The sequence below is a fragment of the Lissotriton helveticus genome, chromosome 8 (assembly GCF_964261635.1).
Source record: "Lissotriton helveticus chromosome 8, aLisHel1.1, whole genome shotgun sequence".
Lineage (NCBI taxonomy): Eukaryota > Metazoa > Chordata > Amphibia > Caudata > Salamandridae > Lissotriton > Lissotriton helveticus.
In genome coordinates this window covers 740,574,720-740,598,776 of record NC_136069.1, presented here as the reverse complement: position 1 = coordinate 740,598,776, position 24,057 = coordinate 740,574,720, and the positions used below count along the sequence as shown (strand labels likewise).

The 24,057-nt window shown below is 43.8% G+C and overlaps 1 protein-coding gene across 3 annotated transcripts in view; it reads left to right on the top strand.

Annotated features, from left to right (window-relative positions):
• Positions 1-24,057, top strand: part of LOC144772892 (acetylserotonin O-methyltransferase-like) — a 719,863-nt gene that overhangs the window by 475,966 nt on the left and 219,840 nt on the right. The window contains exon 6 of one of the 3 annotated variants that reach the window (XM_078657562.1): positions 8,988-9,450. The exons of the other annotated variants lie outside the window; for them this stretch is intronic. Within the exon in view, the coding sequence (XP_078513688.1) occupies positions 8,988-9,421 (434 nt within the window). The 3' untranslated portion in view covers positions 9,422-9,450. Of the gene's footprint in view, positions 1-8,987; positions 9,451-24,057 lie in introns of those variants that run through there. 3 annotated transcript variants of the gene reach the window in all.

Sequence of the window (24,057 nt, the reverse complement as noted above, 5' to 3'; positions counted from 1 at the left end):
CTCGCCCTTAAATATCCAGGGAGGGCGGGAGGGGCGCCGAGCTCTCCGGCCAGCCTTCCCTTTCCAAGATGGCCCCTGAAGTTGTGACTGAGGTTTCCCAGCGCCTGGCTAATTCGGCGTGGTGCGAGTAAATAAGCCTCAGCGAAGTAGTCTCGTCTCGAGGTAGGAACAATGTCAACAATGTCTAAAATCACACTGTTTAAAATATATTACAGCTTTTTAAAAATAACACACGATTATTAGATCAATCTGCTAGTAAGATAGGGCAGGGTGCAGGGAACACAAAATACCTCCGGCTTTCCGCCTCAGAGGGATAACATACAACAGAATCACTCGGAGCAGGAAGGACTCGCCCTTAAATATCCAGGGAGGGCGGGAGGGGCGCCGAGCTCTCCGGCCAGCCTTCCCTTTCCAAGATGGCCCCTGAAGTTGTGACTGGGGTTTCCCAGCGCCTGGCTAATTCGGCGTGGTGCGAGTAAATAAGCCTCGGCGAAGTAGTCTCGTCTCGAGGTAGGAACAATGTCAACAATGTCTAAAATCACACTGTTTAAAATATATTACAGCTTTTTAAAAATAACACATGATTATTAGATCAATCTGCTAGTAAGATAGGGCAGGGTGCAGGGAACACAAAATACCTCCGGCTTTCCGCCTCAGAGGGATAACATACAACAAATCAAATACTCCACCATTAAGTCACAATCCAAAGCCATGGTGATCAAAAACCAAGTCAAGAGTCACCTCAGATGGTACCTACAAGGACAGACCCTGGACACGTTGCCAGAATACAAATATATATATTTTTTCAGTGAAAAAGGTTCCTTTCGGTCTCAAAAATTATGATTTGTTCCCTACATAGCATCTTGAAAAGATCGACCCTTACGCAGTGCCTCACTGCCATAGGTCAAGGTTGGTGGAAGCTTGGTAGCAATATTCTTTAAAAGGGAGACAAGGGTTGATCTCACTTCTGGATGCTACAATCTCAAAAGTGTTAGGAGCACCATTAATCTGCCTAGAAATGCCTCACCAGCACAAATATGTTTGACCAATCATTAGCCAGACAGGTCACCTATATCAAATGCTGCTACAGGCTGAAAACTAGAGCTGGCTAGTCTATTAGCACAATAATATGGTCTGTGTTAGCTAACTATTCCTCAAAGGCCGCCAAGTTATATCTGGACTCAGCCTTGCAAACCTCTGGACTGGATTCCCTGTGGGATTTATACATATCATGTACTGCCCAAAAATGTGTTATCAGTTCTTCAATGAAGAAGCCTTCCACATCTGCAGGCAGCTCAACACTTTCCAAACGATATCACACTTGGATGTTGTTACAGAACTACAAGATCCTAAAATCTAAGCCTGATTTTGAGTCTGGGTACTCTGCGTTCTTAAACTTAAAGATCATGCTCCTTCACCATGGTCACTTCAAATCGCCCCTGCATAGACTCCCATGACAAAGGACCAGCAAATCAATCAGTTGCCATTTATTCGGGGCTTATAAAGACATTATCCACCAGGTCTGCATTTGCCCAGCTTTCATACAGGACAGAATGGAACTCCTAAGGATGGTATTTAACCAACAAGGAATTTGCTTATGCAGTCAAGCAGTACTCACATACGTTAATCTAACTGACCCCATTTTAAACTGTTGTTTTAATTGTTATTAACCACATCAATGCTGATGGTATTCCCCTCCTGTGCTGAGATTTGTTGATTCCCATTGTTCATGACGAGCTCAGCTCGTCATGAGCGTACGAGAGGTGTACCTCATGACGAGCTGAGCTCGTCATGAGCGTCGAAGGGGTTAAGGGTTGAGCATAAAGTAACATATTTTTATCTGATTCTGTACTCTTTTTAAAGGTTTTATTTTCTCTTGAATTATTTCTTACTTGTACCTAATGATTTTAATTGGTCGTGCAAAATAGATTAAACTGAAATTAAAACAGAAACCATCAGCCATGATCATCTCACAGTCAGACAGCAAACTTCACCCAATGTCTCGCCTGAGGATTGCTGGTAGTTCAGTAGCTCACTAGCAATGTCACATGTCCTTCCACACAGCCCTCAACCTTTAGGTAGTTCAATCAACTACCTTATGCACTCTCCCCACGCAATAGAATCTCTTGTCCTCTCTCAGGCATCTGAGGGTGGAGACCCCCCTTATAAGGAGGAGCTCTTCCCTTTATCAAATGGATGGCAACAATCTTGATGGTGGAAAAACTGCTAGCCATGTCGGCCAGCCACCAGCAGGAGCTGGTCTAGCTAAATCTTGCATTTCACTAAGGAGACCAATGTAGAATTGTATATTTGTGACATGGGGAGACTCTGTGTGAAATTATGATTCATCGTAAAGGACTACCTCACATGGTTAACAAGCAGAACTGTGCTTCGGATAATGTTGTGAATTGTTACCAAGACATGGCAAAGATGCACCGTGAGTAAGTGAATGTAAGGCAACAAGTCAACAAGTCTTAACAATGAAGATGACAGGGGCATTAACAAATTAGTGTCCATGTGAATCTGCAGAACTAAGGCATGCATAGAATTTAACTGAGGCACCACAACCTGCATGTGAATCCCACTGCAATACCCACAAACATGTCACCTCCCCCTCAACCATCACAACCACAAGCACCACTTTAAGTAGTACCTTCAGTGCTACCTCAAGTACTACTTCAGACATCATCGCCATCACAAATAACAGCACAAGAAACCCCACAAGCACCACTGCAACTTGAACCACAGCAAGTATTGTATAGCTGAAGACATGGACAACACACCTATCCCAGGTTATTGAAGCCATTCACTGATTTGCCTCACTACTCTCTTAACATCTCACTCATTCAAACACACATTTAAACTTATTTCGCATGCACAATTTGCAAATCTACATTTGTTAAACACTAAGAGCAACTTTAAAAACAAAACTTTATGAAACTCAACATATAGTCATGGGATTCTTCATATATTCGTGACTACAATAGGTTTTTATAACGTTATGTATGAAGAATGATTTCATCCCTATACAATTCACAATCAGGTCTGAAGATAGAATATGATTTAATTAGAAGTCTCTTTTTCCATGAAGATCAACAATATATCAAATATAATTCTTTTTATATTTTATAATACAATAAACCAAAATATTTTGTGTAATAGATCATATAAAAAATGTCTTTGGGATGGGGTAAAATAAAAAAATACTGTCTTCAGAGTGGACGTAGATGTAGGGGTGTCGGCAAATTATAAAAAAAGTCGGGAACATCAGAGGCCAAGTATTTTTACAAAATAGCATTGCAATAGAAACAATATAGAACGAATTGTCCAAACACAGAAGCCCAAAAATATGGGGTAAAATTCCTAAATTAAATGCTCAAATAAATTAATTTGAATCACATTTCTCAGGGATCATTGAATCCTGCCATAGACAGCATATCATATCTGTGTCAGACGAGAATTTTAATGTTGAGGTGGTGAAAGTGAACTGAACGATGGTCAAGAACTTTTGCCCCCAAAGCAGGAGCTATGCTCTGATACCCCCTCTGGGTTGTGGGAGTGTCTTTATTTATAATTTGGACTATTAAACTGTATTTGACTATTCAATGAGCTAGAAAGCACACCCTGCACCTTGATACATGCCGAAAGGTCTCCCAGTATTTTAGGCACCCCTTATGGTTGCATGTGAGGATTACCCTGCACTGCCCTGTGATCCAGTGTCTCCCCAAATATTAGCACTTGCTGCAATGACTAGCTGTGTGTCAGAACCTCCATAGAGCTGATAGTAATTCTGCATGACCCCCGAAAATAAAGGACCCTCTCATCTTGTTCCTATACAAACTTTGGGGTTTTAAATTACTAAGGATCATCATGATGAAGGTGGATGGTGGTTTGGCGAGAGGATGGCTGGCAATGACCAGAAGACAGTTGACTTTCTTATCCTGTAATTTAATTTCCTGTTTGTGGTTGTAAATAGAGATCTCTGTGATGGGAACTCCGTCAGTGTCATATAAAGACATGTGTCTATATCCTGCATGCAGAGGAATTCAAAAACCTAGGGAGAGAAGGTTTAATGTTAAAGGGAGGTGTTTAATACGATTTGAAACTACGATTAACCTTTTTGTGTAAAGTAAGAGTGTGATTTCAGTTTTGTTTAAATATAAAACTGTGATCAGTGTAAAATGTGTGTAAAAGTAAATTGTAAATGTATTAATAAAATGAGAAAGCACACCTGTCCAGCCTTGGCAAAGCTCACAATTTTTTTGGGCTGATTAATACTGATTTACTGAATTTGTAAGTGCTACCTCGTTGGGTAAATGTATAGTGCTTTTCCTACACTACAGCTGCGTAAAGGGCCAAAGAGTTGTCTCCAGTGACAATGTGTGAGTAATTTTGCCATCGCGCTGAAGGGCGCCAGGGTCCCTTGAGTGAGCTGTCCATCATAGTGGGTAAAGGGGGGAAGACGGTGCTCACTGCTAGTGTGTGTGGCGGGGTCAAATGGGCAGGGCTGCCTTCAATGCGAGTTCACATGCCTTTTGTGTTTATAAAAGGTCCGAGACAGATCAGAGCAGCAGATGAGGAAAAAGAAGCTCCTGGTCACAGGAACTGCGCGGGGATTGCGCTTGTGAAAGTCAAGGATGCAAATGTCTCCATCAAGCATCACAGCTAATTTTCGAGAGTAGATATGGGGAGAAAGCACACCTGCCCAGCCTTGATGAAGCTCACAATTTCTTTGGGCTGATTAATCAGTTACTGAATTTGAGCTTGAACTCGGGCACCTGCTTTATTTATATCTGTAAGTGCTTCCTGTTAAGGTTAATGTTTGTAACAGGAGCGGAAGTTTTGACATTTTTGTAATATTTTGGGTTTGGTGTAGTTTGGGAAGTCCTACTACGTGGAATTCCACAGAGTCCAGAAAAACCTCTGGCTCGCTATCCGGAGTTCCACTTACAGACAAAGGGGATTTGCCAGCACGCCAGTTCGCATTGAGTAGGGAAAGCGGAGTGTGTCCACGTGCTCCAAAATCACGCATGAAAGACACTACGCAAGTTCTGAAGTGTGTTCTCATATTTTAAATTGCGCGCTTTGTTATGGTGTTGGTACTACATTTTAATCTGTCCTTAATCTTTATAAACCTCCTCCTTTATTACTTTTTTACCCCTAATATTTATTTTTTATATAAGGGTGTGTCTTTGTGTTTGTGTATTTTATGTTTTTATTTACATTCTTTCGTGTTTTTGTGACTTTTGACTTTATCTTCCCTTCTTTCCTTCTTCCTTTCTTCTTTACTTTCCGTTCCTTTTCCTTCTCATTGTTTCCCCACCCAGTGAAATGGTAAAGGTGTGACTTCCTTGGGGGCGGCGCTGCCACCAAAGGTGTGCAGATCTTTGGTGAGTAGGGGGTGGCAGCACTAGTTTTTTTTTGTGCAATGCCACCTCCCCTCTATGCTGGCAGCAGGTGGCAGGCCTGGTAGTGGCTACACCCTATGGGAGCATCGGCGGTGCTGGGGATCTGGGTGCCGGTGCGTATGGCACACCAGCCATCAGCTGAAGTACCATTGGGTGGACATTCTTAGCCGTGAACAGGACCTGCTAGGTTTTGAGATTCTGAGGCTTGGAGAGTAATAACTGTTTGTTGTGTTTGTGTTCTAGAATGCAAAAAAACAAATCCAGATAGCATGCTGCTCACACTCAGAGGTAAACTATGTTTAGTCTAACCCTGGGCGAAGAACTACGCTCCGTTCGCGGAGCTTGCGGAGTTTCGGCAACTCCGCGTTCCGCGGAGAACGCGTAGCTGTCGATTACTCCGCGATCCGGTGCGTAGCGTAGTTCTCGCGCGCTGAATAACATTATCGCGTGCACGGCAATGGCTTACCTTGGTTCTGCGTTCGCTTTTTCCCGGTCGCGTGTGCCACCATGTAGGTTCGCGCAATATTTAGCGCGATCACGCACTTTTGTAGTGCGAATGAGAAGATGAGTTCCCGAACATGTCTTGCACAACCCGAACATGTTACTTGTGACCCGGAACAGGAAATAAGGGAATGCACGTGGGCGGGACAAACCTCTTGGGTAACTTAGCGCGCTAGCCATTCCGAGCATGCAGGCAGCGCCCCGAACACGCGCACCGCGCTCCCGAAAACGAAAAACGGCACGCGAACGGGTCTAGCAAGCAACTACGCATGTCCGCGGAGCTACGCGTAGGTCGCGGAGTGCAAGTGCGTCTTCGCGTAGCTCCGCGGAGTGCGGCTCCACGAACTACGCCCAGGGTTAGTTTAGTCCATGTTGATATTTTATTGTGTGATCCAGTTTCTAGTTTCTGCTGGGAGGTGCTGCCACTGAATCACACTCATCAGATGCTCACTTCGGCTGAATAATTACGAAGCCATTGCAGACTGTTCGCCTGTCACTATAGTGAATCACTGAGTAGCGCGTTCTTGCTGTGACTTTGTTTATGTAGTTTGTACAGTTTCATGTTATTTAATTGAATTCAGAGTGATGATGTGACATATGCATTTATGTATTGCAAAAAAGGGAGACTGAGTTGGCTCATCAAGAGTATTGAGAAATGGGAATAGATAGAATCAAATATCATTCACTGAAATACATTATTTCAATATGTAGTGTTTGTTAGGGAGATCTGGAATATGGATTTAACCACAGACTCAAGTCGAAACTATATTAGTATAGGTGATCTGTTTTAGCGACTGTGTTTGCTTTTCATAAAATATTTTGTGGAGATTAATAACAGAATCACTAATCTATTTTTATTCATCTTCCTAATTTCTTTAATCAGCACTTGGGCAAGGAGAGGGATGATTTTGAGGAACCGGGGGAAGCTGATCAGCTGGTGCCAACCACCAGCACCGCTGATGAGCGCTCTGCTAACCCTAGTAATTCCTTTTATGATTGTTGTGGCCTACTGATGGTAGAATCTTGGGGTATTGGAATGTTGGTGCTGTCTATCATGAAGATTCACATAGCAGGCCCAAGTAAGCTAATATTTTAAATAAAAATCACCATACATTTTTGTTGAGAAGGCTTTCAATTTCTTGCTCATGCCTAGCTTTAATACAGTCAATTCACAAGAGATTGGTCATGGTCATTATCATGGACCAACCCACCCCCCAATGTAGTGTGCTGCAAACTCATTCATTTATAGTTACATTATACCAGCAGTTTCCCATGCCTGTGTAACAAGGCTGGAAAAAGATTATGAGGTCCCACTCTCATTGCATTTGCCAACCAATACCATATGTCTTTCATTGAGCATTATTCCACACCTGGCTTGTCTAACTTTGTGAACCATGCAATCAAATGCCCAGAGTGATATTTGGAAGATATTGATGTGCTAACTGAGCTGGAGTGCTGTTTAGCAGTTGTATTTGGAGTTGTGTATCTGGGATCTAAATTATGTATAATGTTTCATTCTAGTCACATAGAACTTTGTTGATGCTGGCTCCAGAGCTGCTGCGGGAGGAGACAGGTAAGTTGGAGAGGAAGAAGCGGCAGCAGGGACGGACATAATTACTCGCAATTACTATGCTCACTAGCTATTGCCATGGCCTCGATCATAGTAATCAAATATGACCGTGAAGTGAACCCCCTTCCCAGCTTTTCCAGCCAAAGCTGTGGTTGAGTTAGTATTATGGCCTCTTCTATCTGCAATGTGGCAACATCTCACATAATGAGGTTTGATGGCTTGAGGAAGACATGAAAGAATGGAAGGTAACTTAAAAGAAAGGAAATATACAGAGTGAAAGGGTGGCTAGGTAAAAGGGTACAGGATGATTGGGCAAAAGGATGGTTTGAAGAAGGGGTTGCTATTGATTGGGTGGATAATTTATTGGAAATGTTGGTGAAAGACTGGATGGGAGAAAGTAAAGATATCATGGTGGCTTTGGGTGAATTAGAATAAAAGGATGAATTGATATTTGGATTGTTTGGATGAAATAAACAAGGGAGCTCTTCTTCTCTTGAGGAGCATGCTGCTGCTCACCTACTCTTCTTACTTAGTTTATTTAGGGTTATCACTATCATTTAAAGGTATGGTTCTAAGTGGGGGTTATTTATTTGTTTTTATTCTTTTGTGCTTCTCCCTTGACTCGCTGTATTTGTTAAATGAGACACATCTATCCTACCCATCATTCATCATCCTCCCTCCCCGCCATGGCATGTTTGCCAATTATTACTGAAATAAAAGTAAAGGTCAATCAATTTGTGGCATCAGTGTTGGCTGTGTAATGTGTGTCTGCTTCATTTAATGTGGCATTTACTATCTTTTCAATATATTGCAAATCGAACACATAAGGCGTCTTATACCTTTGCCCACTCAGACACTCTTAGTACACTCCTTTATTTTTCCCTATGTTATTCCATACCAGCCAAACAAATTGAAAAATCCAGTCTTGGCATGTGTCACATTTAATGTGATGCCTATGCGAAGTGAATCCAGAACATATTTCATGGTTTTCCATAACTGATTTAATTTACACTTGGAGACCGGGTTGAAAGAGAAATGCATTTGATGAAGAGCAGGGCCACTGGTAGCAAACTAGCAGAGGAGCTAACTAGCAATGAGCATGGCGTCATTATTTTAGCACCGCACATAACTTAGTGCATAATGCTGTACTCATCAATGCGAAGCCATTTATTTTTCAACTTAATGTGTCTGACTCTGTTTATAGTTACTGGAAAGGCCTTTAGAAGAAAAATAAATAATCATATCACCGTTTTTTTAATACTGTGATGTTCTTCTCTACCTGTTAATTATTTTATGCCACACAGTCAGTGACTTTCTATGTTTGGCCACATGTGTGGGTAAAACATAACATTTGTCTTGTGGACTCTCTTTATCATGATCACATCAAATACATTGCAATGGCCCTCGGGGACAAGCAATGTCCTGCTACTGTGCCACCCAGTAATTTAAAACAATTGTTTGCACAGAGCATTATTTACAATTTGTCTTTTTGGTTTTTCCCAACATAGTTGCTCCAGCTGGTCTAGTCGGACCACCCAACAGGCAGGAGAGAGTGGCTCATTTGAGTCAGCAGAGGCTGAAGAGTATCAAGCTGGAATATCAGTGGCTGGTGGTCCTGAAAGAGGAAGAGGAGGTAATGAATGCACAACAGCCTGGCTCCAGTGCAGCCAGTCCACCTCGGCCTCCAGCCTCCTGGCCGTCCCATTGCCTGCGCCAGTGCCACCGCCAGCCAACTGCTGCCACCCCCACCACAAGGGCAACTGGCCATTGCTGGGCCACATCCTGCAGTGTCTGGACACCATCGAGGGCCGGCTCACCACGATGGAACAGAGCCTGGACCAGCTCAGTACCGACGTCCACAATGTTCTCTTCTACCCTTTTTTTTAATTGTTTGTTTTGGTGGGTGGGTTTTGTTGTTTGTTGGGGCTGGGTGGAGAGGTAGGAATGGAGCTGGGACTGGAGAGACATTTTCTTGGACATTTTGAGTTTTGGGGCTTAGGTCAGTTTTGGGATGGGCGTTTTGTTTGGATGGTTTTGTTTGTTTTGCTCCATAAACAAATAAAGAGGGAAACACTTTTTTAGAATCTAAATTTAATCCTGAAGTAGTTTCTTTTACTTTGCACTTCTGACTTCAAGTAGTTTTGTGCAGCCTGTTTATCTGCTTGTAACTTGAGTGAGAGTGTAGCGCTTAGTTATAGAGTCTAGGCCGATACTTCTCTAACTATCTTGACCATTTTGTGGAATGTTGCTGTGATGATTTATATTGTGTAGAACTATCTAGATAAAAGACAGTAGCAGTTCATTTATTTCTTACTAAGTTAAATTACATCCATACTAGTTGTCTTACCTGAATATGCATGCAGCAATAACAGAGGAGGCATCACAACTTCACAAGCGAGGTCCCACTTCCAGTTTCTTCCAGGTAAGCTCCAACTGTAGGATTTATCTGAATGGTTGATTGATTATCCATCATAGGCAACTAAATGGAAGTAGACTTACTGAGTAAGTGGGTTATATATTTATCAAAGATTTACAACAAATTGATATAACCTGAGTACTACATGATGACACAATCAGAATGCATGATTGTGCTGAAATAAACAAAAATAGCAATACTAGTAAGTTTCTTTGTTAAATCCTCAATTCATAAAAATAGACTCAAAGTCTGGAGTGAACATGCTTAGGTTAGGCAGCACAAGGCCTGAATGATGATGCTGACAACTTCATTCTATATCTAACAAATATAGATAATTTTTAATTTGTGGGCTGGTAATGGTCTCGTATGGGCTACTGCTTAGAAGATTCTACAGTAAGTTGGTGCTGATGTCACCACATCCGCCCCACCAAGTGTGTGATTCATTGTTGGTGATTAAGCCACGTATCAATATATCACACAGCTCGGGGAAGAGAGTTAGGGGTTTGATGAATAGATAGGTAATGGGATTTGGGTTAAGGTTTGACAAAGACAAACACTACAACACAATGCCAACATTTTTCTGGCCAAAAAGCAACAGCACATCATTCGCCATCAGGCTGCTTTTAGAAGGAAATAAACAGAGTACAGATACGTGCAGAGTACACATACATGCACTGGAGACCCAATTTATTATCTATCTAAATGTTCTGTCTTCTAAGTAGGGGAGAGAACCCACTCACCCAATTCTCTTAGTTAATATGCTGGCACATGCATCAAGCATAACTGCCCTCGGAAAACTAGCGATTCTGTAAAATAGCCCGTTATCTACCACAAAACAACACTTTCCAATGCATCAACCGAAATACCGAAAATTCAAGAGATTCACAAAAAAAGCTTTTGCAAATTTAGCGATTAGCAAGATAGTTAATCCATAATATTGAAACATACACGAGCAACCATAAATAGCAATTAGGAAATAAAGAATAGCAATCCAATGCATTAAAAATTGGAAATAGCGAATTCCATGAAATTCGCAATTTAGCAAGAGCAGAATAAGGGGAATCTCAACCACAAGGTAAAGTTACAAAAATAAATGTAAAAAAACAGAACAAGTGCAAACAATCGGTGACCCTTTAAAAATGCCTCAGGAAACCTCGTTAGCCTTTCACAATGCAGCCCTCTACATGCTGGCAAGGAGGATGAGGATCAATGCAGCAGACCAGCACAAGAGGAGGATACAGGAGAGGGTATTCCGAGTGGGCATAACATTTCTGGGCTAAAATGATGACGAAATATATGATAAGTACCGGCTGAACTTTGCCATGATTATAATGCGCCTAATTGCAGATTTGTAACCCCTATTGCAGCACCAGATCCGTAGGACCCATGCCATCCCTGCACATGTACATGTCCTATGTAGCCTGCACCTACTAACATCAGGCAGTTTCCAGGGGTTGTAGCCGTAGCCGGAGGTGTATCTCAACGTGCACTACCACGCTTCTTCAGAAAATTTCTTGACACCACGATGACAAGGGTCCACACCCACATCACCTTCCCCACAACCCCACAGGAGTTGAATCAGACAAAACTGGAGTTCTACCAGGTGGCGCTGTTTCCCCCATGTCATTGGATGCATAGACTGCACGCATGTCCCCAGCTGTCCACCAGCAGCCAATTAGTACATCTTCCGGAACAGGAAGTTGTAGCACTCCATCAATGTGCACGTTGTGTGCAATGCAAAGCATATAATAACGGGCATCATGGCACAATTTCCAGGGAGCACCCATGACTTGTATATATTCCGCCACAGTGGCATCCACTGGCGTCTGCTCGGGGGTGAATTTGGCAAAGGACACCTACTTGGTACATGCATATACCTAGTTGCTACATCATGAAACCAAATGTAATAGCATTACTGTGGCTAACCCTCTGTTTTCCACCCTGTAGGTGACCGCGCATACGCCTTGCGCGAATATATCTTGACACCATACCTCAACCCAGCCACAACGCAGGAACAGAGGTACAAAGCGGCACACATAGGCACACAGAATGTGTAGAACGGACCTTCGGTATACTCAAAAGTCGTTCCGTATCCTTCATAAAACTGGTGGAGTATTGCAATACAGCCCGAGACCTGCTGCAGGATTGTGGCTGTATGTGCCATGCTGCACAACATTGCCACGAGAAGGGGCATACCCAACAGTGACTTTGATGGTGACAAAAAACCACCCTCGCAGCACCAACAGGCGCATGTGGCAAACACTGCAGAAGGTCAGAGGAGATGTGCACAGATCACACAATATCATTTCTGAGGTAGGTAATAATGAGGCATTATAATCAAATGCTGAACCTAAATGTTTTATAAACATGAGCACATGTCAAACAGAAGAAGTGTGTCTTGAAAATCTGGAAGGTGATTGCATTGGTCTATGAAGTCAAAATAAAATTGTACTCAGCACTGGAGGGCAATCACTACATTGAAATTGACCATGGTTACACCGATTTGGCCAAAAAAGGAGTATATGCCTGGCTAGCGCCTCCTGCCACATACCCCAAGCCTCCTGTCGCTTGCCTCTGCAACGTCACCCTGACCTGATCCCATGGATGTGGAGCTGCGTGAACTGCGCCTTCTGTTAGTGGTCACTGATAGGCTACTTAGGCTCGAGGACTCCTCACTCCCCTCCTGTCCTCCCAAGTTGATGGCACTCACAGTCCCAGACTGGATGTGTCCCACAGCAGTGTTACTTGTCTTAAGGACCTGGCAACATCCCCACAGTAATGGAAAAGATCAATCTGCATTGACAAGGAGTGCCGTGCCAATAGCGCGGTGGTGTTACAAAGTTTGTTGAAGGCCCTTGTATTTGCGGATCAGGCTCTGGCAATGCCTTCTCCGCTTAGTGCGTTGTCCTGCAAGCATCGCGCGGGTGAGCTCCAGTAGACTCAAGTTTATCTGCCAATCCCCCTCAGCAACCACGGTTGTTAGCTCACGCACACTGCCTGCCATTGTTTTTATGTTCTTAGCCAGCTTTCTGATCTGCATATTGATTGTGCCCATGTGTCTCCCCTGCAGGCGCTGCATGCGTAGCATCTGAGACTCCACGCCGCTATACACATTTGGAGCCTGCTCATCACGTGCCGCAATACGGGCCCTGGACCTGCACCAATGTCCTGGTTGGACCTGTGCCTGTGCTGAAGTTGGTGAAGGGACACGTGGCTGGCTGTAGGCTGTTGTAGGTGCTGGAGTCTGCTCGGATTCCATTACTTGCAGTGAGGGTACATGTGCCCTGCATTTTGGTGGTGGGGGTGGTGGGCTTTCTGGGACCACAGGAGTCTCTATATCCGTCTCGGCAGGTGTCTCTGAGATGACGAGCTGGTCGCTATCCTCTGAGTCTGCCTTAGCTGCCTCTGTGATGTGAAATAGTGTAGTGTTAGTCTTGTATGATCCTAATTCTGTTTCTCATTTGGCATACTTAGTTCAAAATAAATCACTGATTTAAACACACTGGCTGGCATGCGGTGTTAGTATGTTTAATTAACCATTGTTGCATTTGAATGCCCACTTGTCTGACATGACTACAACTCCCATGATGCATTTTGTGTATGAGGGGAAAAGTGGCATGGGGTTTTAACTGTACACTGTGATTTGCCTGGGTGAATGTGCATGAATATAAAGTATGCAGAGGATTAGCGCTTGCATGCGTCTTACCTTGTGGTGTTCTTGCTCTGCTGGATGTGTCCAATTGTGTCACTCTGATGACTGCCTCAGGCTTGATTGTCCCCTCAACAAGGTCCTCCATGGCTGTGTTTGTGGGTGCATTTGATGGTCCTCCTCCTGTGCCAGCTGCTTCCTTCACCCTTTCGGCTATGCGCTCCTTGGCACATTTCGTCAGGTCGTACCACGTTTTCTTCAATTCTTCAATGCGTGTGTGACTCCCACAGCATTCACTTTTTCCTTTATGCGCAGCTATATTCTTCACTTTACAGCCTCTGGCACCTTCCGGGACAATTACCCATAAAGTTTATCATGGCTACTGTTGACCCCCTCAATCAGGTGTTCAAGGTTCCTCTTGTAGAACTTCAGCTTCCTCATCCTGGGCGTAGCACTCTTCCCTGCATCGGTTTTGTCCATCCTGGGTCTGGGAACAATAGCTGGATATGGAGTGTGAAGTTTCTCAGCTCATATTCAGTACTCTGCCTCCTCCTCTGAGCTCCACAGGACACTGAATGAAGCATGGACTGGATGACTTCCTGGTTGTGATGTCATCAGCCTGCTTCCAGTGCGACCCGCTATTTGCGACTTCACTATTAGCGATGTCGCTAATACCGAAATCGCTATTAGTGAAGTCTCATTTAGCAGTTTCCTGGGTTGGCGAGTCGCAATTGTGTCCTTGTTCTCATTTTAGCAAATTTTCGCGAATTGCAATTTTTTAGCGATTCACTTCATGCATTGCGGTTAGCGAATATTTATTTGCGGTTCCTTATTTTTTGCAAATAAGAAATCACTTTTTCTAATTTTGATGCATGTGCCCAATGATTATTAAATACACATTTGGGTGGTGCCTCTGCATTCTCATGGGGAAGGGCCTCTCTGCACTGGTTCGGAAGGAAAGCAGGAGTGTTGTTGAGCTCAGCTAGATTTCGTCTTACGTTCATGTAGGAGTCTATACGAAGGCCTGTGGATTGTAAAAGAGAAACTGTATTTTAAAGTCAAGGAGAAGTATAGATGTAAGGAAAGCTTCTTGAAAAATTATCAACAAGACTCAGAGGCAGCACAAAAAAAACAAAAGAAGCGCTCAGAGTATAACTTTTGCCACAAATCCAACACACACACATACTCACAGAGCAGCATTTAACAAACATACCTCTCGCCATTCCACACAGCTGAGTACGAGCATCAGACTCTTGGTTTACCATTGAACTTAAGTCAATACTCTATATCTTCTTGCTTCTAGCTATTGATGAGGTAGTCCTGCAGCAGCCGCCCTGACCTCTTCCATGATACTCCTCCAATCCTGACTCCTAGTAACCCTGTCCCAGACCAGTCATCATCATCATAAATCACGTAACCCGAGCACGATAGACGCTGGGTGCACTGCTGTTAAAGAACAAATAGAGAAACAGAATTGCAATATCTTGCATAGGTTTTTGTTTGTTAACCAAAGTGACTGTTCTGGTCTCTTAAGAACCAGAAAAAAGGAGAACACCTTTCAATTGAATCTGGTGAAATGTGAAAGGGCTGATCATCACCTACAGGGAAAAAAATGAGCGCCCATCACTCAAGCCCCAAGCAATACAAATCAATAATCATCTCAAGACATTTCCCATATTACTGTTCAACACACACCCTCCCTCAGTGTCTGCCACCACATGAATTTTCAGTCAACTTAAATCATCACTCACGCAATCAGTCTCTCAATGTTGCAATAGTTGAAGTTACCTCATCCAATCCATGCATGCATAGTTCTGGTAGGTATTCAATCATCTTTGATGCAGGCAATACATTGGAATTTGGTATTGGGAGGCAGTCTTGTAGGTAATAAATAATTTTATTGGGCAGGCATTTTAGCGCTAAGTGATACAAAAAGGAATAGGCATTAGGTAATAGGCATGCAAGGGGGGCAGGCATTATCCCCAATGTCATGAAGAAATTGTGGAGGCTTTTTCAATGCACACTGGTCCAATTGCATTCCAACAAAATATATGTGACTAATAAAAAAGGTGGGGCAGCATAAATCTGACACCAAGGTAATAATGCTCCTCTAGCTAATTTGTGTGTGTTTTTGCAAAGAACGAACTAAGTTCAATGAGAAAAAAAAATGTAAGTTCTATATGGGCACTAGCATACTTAGGGCCCATATACTTAGATTACGAACAGCATTCGGATTTTCCTAACCCGTGTTGGAACCCATGTATCCGACCAAAGTGGAAACATTTCCAACCGTCCGATTATGATGGAAGGTTACCATTTGTTTTTTCCGACTCGTTTACGACCGGCATTCGGAGTCATTCTGAGCCGGATCATACAGGCCTATGAACCGAGTTTCTGAACAACGTATAATGATGTCCGAATCAGACAACCTTTCTGAATCGGTCTGTCTGTCACAAAAAGGCTGTCGGAAACTGACTTTGGGGGCCTGTAGCAGGACTGCCTTTACCCAGAGGCCTCCGGTTGGAGCCCGTGGGGGTACCCATAGGATCCCTCATTTCAACCATGTACGGTGGGGCAGTTTCAATGGGAGCCTCTGTTGTCGGTCACTACTCGTTGGCATCAACATGATTGAACTGGCTGCCACACTGACAGACAGGGTCCTGGACTTAGGTTGGGGATATGGTGCTGCTGATGCAGGAGTGCTACTTTCAGCGTGCTCATCGGAGGTCAGAGCAGAAGGCAAAACATTACTGAAAAAAGTTGCGGTCAGCACGCCAGTGGTGGAAATCTTCTTCTTTTGCTCCCCACTAGTCACTTTCTTGACAGCACCTTTCTTTGGGCCATCTTGAAGCTGTCAGTTGGCAGTGGCACTTAACTTCACAACAAGCTGAAGAGATGACCGTGTTGTGTAGTCAGGCACACGTCACGTCATGCACAGGCCTTCTATCTGGCAGTACTGTGGCTGATGTCTCTTCTCGTGTGCACCTAAAAGCAAACAAGCAAGAAAAACATCAGTGAAATGTGGCACATTGCAGTTCAAGTAGGAGTACAAACAAACAATATAATTCAGTGTGTTGACATAGCAATAATACAGTCTAACTATCCATTCGTAAAACCACACCAACAAACTTCATTGTGTGTAGTACACTCAGGAAGGATCAGAAAGGGCAACAACAACAACATACAGATGTAACTTTTTGCTTTATGTGCATCACGTTGGGATACGGCACGCAGGGAGGTGCAGGTGACAATGGAATATTGCTTAGACAATAATTGCTGCTGTGCAGTGCACCTATTTAAGACATGGGGTTGATGCCAGATGTTAGGAAAATGGAAAAAAATGTTTAGATCTATAAAAAAAAATGTTAATTAAAATACCAATCTTTGAAGATTTTTGTCCAAAAGTTGAAACAAATACAAATTAAAAACATTTAAATAAAAACATCAAAAAAAGTAAATTTAAAAATCCAAATAAATTATTTAAAAATAAATATATATATATATATATATATATATAAATATATTAAAAAATAAAAATTAAATTAAAAAATAAAACTGCAAAAATTTAAAATTTAAACTACTCAAAATCAATACATCGCATATGAGTTTATTAAACTGCTATCATTGTCAACCATCCATGTAATCCTACGGCAAAGGGCCACACTGGCTGGACGCACAAAATTGCTGCCAGCCAGTGCAACATGTTCATCAACAACAACAAACACTGATCAAGGAGCAATGGTCACAGTTTCAGAGAAGACATGCAGGCCTATGGCAAAAGCACACAAACATAGAATAAGGCAGGCTCATGGCAAAAGCACACTGGCTAGCTTCACAAAATGTCCGCCAGCCACATGGTTACAGCATCAACTGCCAGCAAGAAGGCATGGCCACAAACAAAGAAGACATGCAGGCCCATGGGGGAGGCACACTGACTGGCTACACAAAATGGCCACCTGCCACATGGTCACGACAACAAGCAGGAGGCTTGGAAAACACATGCAGGCTTAGGGTGGACACTGTCGATACAAAATGGCCCCATGCTTCATGGCATAATGAACAACAAAGGCAAATGGTGGCCTAAGGAAAACACGGATATAAACACACACTTGCCAGACAAAAGAGGCATGTTAACACAGAGAACACAGCATTAATTCGTCAATGCCAAAAATGAAAATTAACAGGGCTAAAAATGTTTACAACAACACATGCCTCCAAAGCCATTACCCCGCCTATACACTGATGCAGGGGGAACAAAGTGAAATGTCATCACAAAACCACATTTTGTATTTTATTCTAATGCCATCCATAGCCTGAATGGTGTTTCAATTCAACAGACAGCACAGAAACAGTTGTTTCATGAACCCATGAGCCATAGTATGGTCTTACTAGCTGGAAGGCCATTGGCAGACTAGGCTACAAAGTGAAATAAATCAACATTTCAAATTTATTTAAAACTGAGAAAATGTAGTAAACTGTGCAATATGTTTCCTTCACAAAAGAAGAAAAATGAAATGCACCTACTAAAACTACAGGCCACTCACCACAATACATTTTAAAAATCAAATTCAAGTGCAAATAAATCCAGGTGCAAGCCCCCACTCAAACAAACACCCTTGTACGTTATGTTTTCAACTCACTTGTGAGTCCTTAAATCCAATAGTATATCTGCAGAAGATAAGGATAGTTATCCTCCAGCTCCAAATCCCAATGAAAAGTGACCAGGAGAGGGACAAAGTACTGGGAGGAGCCTGCTGGATAGGAACAGGAAGTTGGAGTCTCTGGGGCACTTCCTTCTGGTTTGAATTCTTTTTTTTCAAAAGTGGTCCAACAGCTAGTTTAAGAAGAAAGTCCACTCCAAATGCCTCTCAGCTGCATTCTCAAGCAGAAAAGCTTCTTGACCTCTCCATTTGTGATCAGCACTAATGATGCTAGATGAGAGCCGTCTCAGCTGGAAGCCATGTGAGTGAGCACGAAGTCCAGTGGGAGCTTGCTAGTGGTGTGAGAAGTCTCAGCACACTCACAGCCATCTCTCATGGTTAGGAACCGGAAGAAAACCTGAGCATTCGAATGGATAAAAAAGTCCGCTCCAAGCCTGAATGGCGTAATGCAGGAATTCCGTGCTCCTCCATGGAGCGCAGAGTGCTCCAGTTTGCCGCCAAGTCTTGGTAATAATCCATATACAAACTGGCCCTTAGCTCTCAAGGGTAGAGAGGTGTTCCACACAGGGGAGCGGAAGGGATACGTCTTCCCAGACAATATTCACAATCATAAAGTATCCAACCCAAAAGGAAAACTAAAGGGTAATGTGTAGGCTTGTTTCTCTATATGAGAGTTGGCCAATTGCTTCAACCACTATTGGGAGGTAATACCTCTTTGTATAATTACCCTCACATACTCTAATAGTGTCATGCTTCATCATCGGGTCATGGGACCATTGTATCCTGGGCACACCCTATTCTTTTCTATTTTAATAACTATCACCTCTCCATTTTTTTAAAGGGATACCTGGAGTATAGGGCAGTATTTTAATCTTTAACCCCCCCCGGCCATGTCTCATAAGAGCTCCCTGAAAAACGTTTGAGCACACCCTGGCTTTTAGGAGCCAGGGTGACCCGATGATGAAGCATGACACTGTTAGAGTGTTTGAAGGTAATTGTACAAAGAGGTATTGATAATAATCCACTATCTTTTAAAATGTATTGTCCAACCACAATAATTCAGCAAGTAAACTAGCAACTAAGGTGCACCCCCTGATCTCTGTGCCGTGTCCAACCCTGGAAATCTGGATGGGTCTGTAGCCAGGGGTGATGTAAGCTCAGTTAAAGGCAAAGTTATGCAAAATGCAACCGGTTACTACTATCATGCACAAAACCTCTGGACAGTGCAGCAGCACCCTCGCCAAATTCTCACGACATCTGAAACATGACTCAAAGATATTAAAATTGTGCTCAAAGATAGCTGGTCTATGATTCTGTGCCCTATTGCACTTCTTTTGAGGCTGTATCGCTAGACATCGGAAGGGTGTGTAGAAATGGGGAGAGAGTGCATAACCAAAATCACCCACAATAATGATGTGATATATTTAAAAATGTAGTTTTATAGTACATGTACTACATCATCTACACATGCATACTTAATTTCTGCCACAACTGGGCACCCAAGCAATACCGAGGTAGCAGGCGCCAATGTGATGCACCAGGAGGCGTTTTTAGGCCTTGCAGGGATCCCGCAGCGCGGGAGCCCAAACTTAATTTTTGCCGAAACCATAGCCAGGGCCACAGCCACTAGCACCACCATGGCATCAACCGCCAACAAGACAAGCCAGGAGGCATTTTTAAAGCCTTGCAGGGCTACCGCAGCACAGGACACATGCAGGCCGCTTTGGCCATGCCAGAGCGAAGCCCCGGCTAAGGCCAGGTGCATCTGAGCATATCCGAGACCAGAGGAGGCCGGGCTGGGCCAGGTGTCTTGGTCCTGCGAACTCAACACCAAGGCAAAGGTACTGTCATACGTCTTCTCTCCTGTGGCGATTTATTTTCTTCACTGTTTAGTGTAAGCTTTCAATATTCAAGCGAAATGTGCCCCCTCTGTGACCTCCGTTTGGGTTCGGCAGGGCTTGGTACTGCATCATTAGTGAGAGGTCTGGTTCACCCGCCCGTTTCCTCTCTTAGGGGTCCATTATGATATTGGGCGGATTGCCTCCGCCATGCTGGCGGTAGCCACCGCAAGCCTTGCGGAGGCAATCCGCCCGATATCATCACCAGATTTCCCTCCCCGCCATATTAGGATGGCATGGGGGACCACGGCAGACGGAAAGACTGTCCGCCGCTTTCCGCACCGGTCGCCTTGCGGCTGGGGCGGAAAAGGAATAATATGGTGGCGGTGTCTAACAGACACCGCCAGCCATATTATGATGTCTGGTTTTCAGTGCCTTTCTGTGGCGGCGATGCCGCCACGGAAAGGCATGCGGTCTTCACTCTGGGGGCCCCCTGCGGGCCCCCAGAGTGAAGTACAGGTGGGGGGTGCACATGGGGGGTACCTGTGGTACGCCCCTTCATTGTCATTTACAAAGTTGCAGGCGCCGCGCGATGCCTGCCGCTTTGTAAATGACAATGTGAAAGTGCATTTTCAGCATTGTGGCGGGCGGTGCAGAGAGCACCGCCCGCCACAATGCTGAAAATACAGGATCCTAATAGCATCCCCGGGATCCCCGCCCTTATGGCGGGTGGTCCTGATTTACGATGGGATGACAGGCGGGCAAAGTCCGCCCGTCATCCTAATGAGGCCCTTAGTGTGGATAAACCCTAACTAAACCAATTAAACAGGGGCAAAAGAAAAACAATAGCTTGAGGGACTGGGGGCAACAATGCCTTGACTATTGACTTGTTTCTCACCAGGGCCGCCAGCATTATCTCAAAGGAGATAGCCCTGACTGAAAGGAGGCAGTCCCTGGAGATAGGAAAATCTGAATCAACTAAACTTATAACAGATAGCCTGGGAGAGGAAGAGGCTAGCCAAGGGCTGGTATCATCCCCCAGGCTAATTTATTAGCAGGAAGCCCCTATGCTGAGACAGTCTTGACACTGGCAGAGGATCACCTACCTAGCCCCCCTACCAAGAGGAAGAAAACAGGCGGCAAAAGAGCCCCCCCGGATCATTTCAACCAAAAAGCCTGTGTCTGAAAGCGGGAAACTAGACATAGTGGACTCCTCAGTAGTGATTGATTGTTCAACCCAGGCATCCTCTGAATCTCAAATCCCTCTAAATAATAGGCATATAGGACAAGAGGTAACTGAAGGGGTTAGGACCTCAAGCGCGAACTGTAATCCACTTTATGGGGTGCAGGTGGCCCAGGTGATCCCATCTCGAGGGACATCATTTTTACAGGGGCGTTTACCTGATATACCTCTCTTAATTAATCCCATAAAGCCTCAAGCTGGCAGCCAGGAGATCATAGATTTGCCCCCAGATTCAGCACCTTTGGCGATAGTACTAGTGGGGGTCCCACCAATCACACAGGGGAGTAAGGAGAGCAAAATGGGCTTGATTCAAAAGGTTACTCACTGGTGTAATTCCAATATTGTAAATGGCCATCGGCTATCCCCGGTCATCATCAGGTATACAACGTTTACAACGTAATTTTTACAACGCACTACCATTACAACGAAACTTTTACAACGCAAAATCTATTACAACGCATACATTTACAACGCAGTCATTACAACGCATGACACTACAACGCACACCACTACAACGCATACCATTACAACGCAGTCATTACAACGCATACCATTACAACGCAAAACTTACCATCCAACACTTACCCTACTGTTGCACCCCCTGGAGTTAGAATAGTAATGTTAACCCCTACACTATCCAAAACTTTCCCTACTGTTGCACCCCCTGGAGGTAGAATAGTAATTTTAACCCCTACACTATCCAACACTTACCTTATATGCAATGTAATGTAATGCGGTGTAATAGTATGCGTTGTAAATGTAGTATGCGTTGTAGTGGAATGCGTTGTAAAGGTAGTTTCTAAGAATTTGTTGTAATGGTATGCGTTGTAATGGTGTGCGTTGTAATGGATGTTGCGGTGTAAAAAATGCGTTGTAAAGGTATGCGTTGTAAAAGTGTGCGTTGTATGGTCATACATCCCATCATCATGGCCAGAGGAGTGGGCTGGGTGCGATATAGGCTGGGGAAATCACCAAGGGGGACTATGTGATAATTAACTTGAGACATCCTGCAAAAGTTAATGCGTTGTTAGACTGTGACCTCGGGGGTCGCTCTGAAACATGGATTAGGATTGCGCCCTTCAGAATTTTTACCCCCCTGCCAATACTTCTTCCTTGAATAGTTCCTGGCTTCAGGTACCAAGGATGCACAATTCAACCCACATTAACAACTCAAGATCAGTCTTACCTCTAACCAATAGATTTGAGACCCTGTAGGCTTGATGGTGTAGATTGACAACCATTATTTGAGGTAGAGCCGCAGGATAAAATACCCCTGGACTCAGCTGTTATTATTATTCCTTCACCCGGGAAATTTGATTCTGCTCCTCCATCTACTCCAGTCACTTGTTCAACACGTACAATGCTTCTCCATCTAGATCAGCCCCCTAAAGAGTTCATAATGCTCCTGCAACGTGGATGTCAGAACCTGCTCCCCCTCTTTCCAGAGCACCCTCTGGGGTGGGCCCAGACTGCCTGAGGATACTCTTGTGGAATATTGCAGGTCTAGGAACAATAAGAGAAGATGTCCTTTGGCTGGGGACTCTTGCGGGCGGTTATCTGATTGCCCTACAAGAAACCTGGGATACCGGCGAGCGTTTTTACTTGGATGAGTTTTCTTTGTTGGTCGAACATGCAATTCCCTCGACATCGGGAGTTGCCTGGGCTTCTTTTATAGGTTTCTCTTGATCTAGGGAGCCAGACAAGACAATTAGAGTGTCAGTCTCCCCACATGTTAGTAGTAGTCTTTTAGGAATCACTACCCGTTATTAGTAGTTAACTTTTACAATTCTTTCACCAGATCTCCTGCAATAGAACATCTAGCGGCATTGGAGGGTTTTTTCGATACCTACAGAATGAGTAAACACTCTTATTTTGATATCGTAATCTTAGGTGATTTTAACACCCACATATGCAATTCCAACTTTATCTCTAATAAGGCTCATGGGGAACTCCTCCAATCAACGACACATTTTGAACATACAGAATAAGGCACATTTTTAGAAGGTTTTTTTTAGTAAACAATCTGTATTGTCTAGAGTAAACAGGGGAGATTACTCCTATCCCCACTTTCACTGGGAGAGGATGCAATAGTATTTTTAATTCTATAATGATCTCTGTATCCTTAGCTCCAGCATTATACAAATTAGGCATTCTTTGGAGCAATATCCATAATCCCCTCATGCTTTAACTTGCTTGAACTACTGTACTTAGGTGCCTTTTTAAAGTAAAGAGTAGGGGTATTTCAAATTATGATATTAGCACCAAGGACAAATCAAGTCGACTGAAGTGGGAGAAGGTAGTTCCGAAAAGGTTTTTAGATAATCTGTATGCGGAGTGTGCAGTGGAGGTATCAGCAAGCATGGACACCAACGTGCAGGATAGAGCAGTTTTAGAGGCCTTCGAAATATTAACTAATTGGATTGCCATTAACCTAACTGTTCCATCTAAGGGGTTGGGACCTAAGGCGAAGAGGTGGTTCTACGGCACCTGCTCTACTGCGCATAAGAAGTTAAAGTTGTCTCTTAAACAAACTCAGAGGAATGAGAGTGAGATCAGGGCCTGTAGGAGGGTCTATAAGCATGCAGTCCAGGAGGAGAAGAAATCCATCAGGGCAAATGCCTAGGAGGACCTTGGTCAAGCGAGCATACTCTCAGACAGCTATAAATTCTGGGCGATGGTTAAATGCCCATTTTTTTGTGACACTGTAACACTGGCACAGATTATATCGTAGCCCCTGAAAGGTGGATGGAGTTTTTGGGGAGGATGTATAG